Source organism: Octodon degus, unplaced genomic scaffold (assembly GCF_000260255.1).
Source record: "Octodon degus isolate 3935 unplaced genomic scaffold, OctDeg1.0 scaffold00026, whole genome shotgun sequence".
NCBI lineage: Eukaryota > Metazoa > Chordata > Mammalia > Rodentia > Octodontidae > Octodon > Octodon degus.
This window is the reverse complement of record NW_004524602.1, coordinates 16,867,358-16,869,911: the sequence shown is the minus strand read 5'-3', so window position 1 is coordinate 16,869,911 and position 2,554 is coordinate 16,867,358. Positions and strand designations below refer to the sequence as shown.

Sequence of the window (2,554 nt, the reverse complement as noted above, 5' to 3'; positions counted from 1 at the left end):
AATTATCACACTGACATCAAGAAACCCTTTACATTTTTATATTGCTAACATTTCATTTTCACCTTTTTGTAAAAAAATATCCTTGTGGAGGGGCAGGGGATGCAGCTCAGTGGTGCAGCGCATGCCTGGCAAGAGCAAAGTCCTGAGTTAACAAAAACAAAAATCCTTGTGGAATTTTGTGAGGCAAGGTCTCACCATATAGCCCTAGCTGGCCCTAAACTCTTGATTCTCCAGTCTCAGCCTCCAGTGCTGGGATTACAGGGGTACACCACCACATCCCCTTCGAAATTAGTTCTAAAGTTTAGAAAAGGTTTTCTTTTCTTTTTGAGACAGATCTCCCTATGTAGTTCAGGCTGGCCTTGAACCTACCATGCAGCCCAGGCTGACCTTAAACTCATGGTGATCCTCCTGCCTCAGCCTCCGGAAGGCTGGAATTGCCTGCTAACATCATTAACAGTCAACTCAGTCAACTCCAGTAACTTGGAACTGTGATTAATAGAAGACATTTGTCAAAGTATTACAATGTGCCAAATAAAAGCTATGAATCAAAAACACTATAAGAAAGTTTATTCCTGATACACTTATTTTCAAATTTTTTATGCTTTCCCATTTTGAAATCCTTCTGGTTTGTCAGCAAAGGAATTTCTGGCAGAAGCTTCTCTAAACATAGGGAAATGTGTCTCCCAAAGCACTACAAATGTATCTCAAAGTGGTAACATTGAGTCAAATTATATTAAATTTTACCATAAGCTTTCAAAAATCATCTCCTTACTCCTCCAAACTCCATCTCCACCTCTGCCATTCTCATCTGCTCCATGGCCCTTTTCTCAGTTTCCTCCAGCATGAACAGGCCTCTCTTGCACCTACGAAGACTTCAGTAGTGAAGCAGCCTGTCCCCTCAGCCGCGGAGGGGAGGTCAGGACTGAGTCCACTCTTTTCAAGACCAACCATTTTGTTCTATCTCCAAACACTGGCTCGCTGTGATACCACTTGGATCCCTTAAAGCAATAAAGATTATAAGAGAACGCTGCAGATGTTCAAAGAGTACGTGGAAAAGGTAAGAAGCTACTGCAATCCAGATCCACGCCCACCCTCTGCCCCTGTCCCTGAGGGAGGAATTTGCAACTATTCAAATGCAGACTTCACTCAACAGATGCTTTTCAAAACACCTAAATTCCATGTTCATTTAAAATCACTTAGCTATTTCTATATCCCAGAAATGCAACTAGTCCAACTTAAAATTAAACATCTCTACAGCTTAAAACTTTAATTCATACTTTCCCTGGGTTCTTGGTATAACTGACGAGATCTTGAATTTTCCTAAAAATTCTTACAATGTATAGTAGCATAAATGCAAATTAAATTCATCAAGTCAAATAAACACTAAACATTACAGAATTTTAATAAACCAGAAGGAACAGCAAGGAGCCAAGGGAAAGATCTGGTAGGAATTCCATCAATACTCTGCCAATTGTGGGGCAAGGTAGACATGCATGAAACGGTATTTTATTCTTCAGGACTTCATGGCTACAAAAGAGGATTACAACTTTGGTTTTCGTAAGTAATAAAAAACTGTTCTAGCTTTCTGGTCAGCTTCATCCGAATCTTAAGGACTACAAGTTACCCAGAGTCTGGCAACAGTAACTTGCTTCCTTGACCCAAGAAGGGCAGAGCGCCAGAGGGAAACAGCAAAGAGTAGCACTACATAAACAGGGCAAGTGGCACAAGAGCAGAGGCAAGTTATATAACCAAAATATATTTTAAAATATGTTCATAACTCGTAACAACCTTTGCCTTTGGTTGGTTTCTTGTTTGGAGTATCGGTTGAAACAGTTAATTCAATATTATCTGGATCGCCTCCTTCCTCTTCAATAGCCTACATTAGAAAGAGAAGTTAATATGCTACACAATCTATCTAAACTTATTTACAAAAACGAAATTTAAAAAAAATAGCAAACCTCAAGCCTCGAGACATTAGAAGTGTCAGTTATTTCATAAACCGACTTCAAAAAGGAGCAATTAAACTACAAGAAAGAGTGAGGAAAACTTTGGGGGGAGTCAGATTATCAAAATCACACAAAACTTTAAATTCGCCCGAGTCGATAATTATGTATCACATATCAGCATACTAAACAGAAATCTGAATACAATCTATTGCAGAAAAAGTTTCTAGCTAATAAAGATTTCGAAATAACTAGAGGCTTTCCCTAGTTTCGACAGCGCAAACTTACTGCTCCTCTACTACAATTCCAACGCTCACTCAAACCAGAAAGCTAATCAGGGATGAAAAAGCAGATTACGCTGATGCAAAACTAAAAGCCCGTGGAGAACAAAACCTCTCTCTCCCCGTCTCCCACCCGTCAGCTCCATTACCAGCAGCCCCAAGATGGGGAAACGGTTGGGCACCATTAAACGGTAACTTCGCAGGAGTCACCCCAGTAACCATTCCCTCCGGCCCGAGCTGCGCGCGCTCACCATGGCCGCAGGCGGAGGCAGCGCCGCGGCCCGCGTCGCCGGACCAGGAGGCCGCCGCCGTCCGCAGGGTGGGTGCGGG

General features: G+C 41.9%; 1 protein-coding gene across 1 annotated transcript in view; it reads right to left on the bottom strand.

Moving 5' to 3' along the window:
- Positions 1 to 2,451, bottom strand: part of Sltm (SAFB like transcription modulator) — a 50,344-nt gene extending 47,893 nt beyond the window's left edge. Inside the window, exons 1-2 of the mRNA XM_023712471.1 lie at positions 2,374 to 2,451; positions 1,789 to 1,876 (exon numbers count right to left, since the gene is read on the bottom strand). Coding sequence (XP_023568239.1) covers positions 1,789 to 1,876; positions 2,374 to 2,409 — 124 coding nt within the window. The 5' untranslated portion in view covers positions 2,410 to 2,451. The remainder of the gene's footprint in view (positions 1 to 1,788; positions 1,877 to 2,373) is intronic.
- Between the last annotated feature and the right edge of the window lie 103 nt (positions 2,452 to 2,554).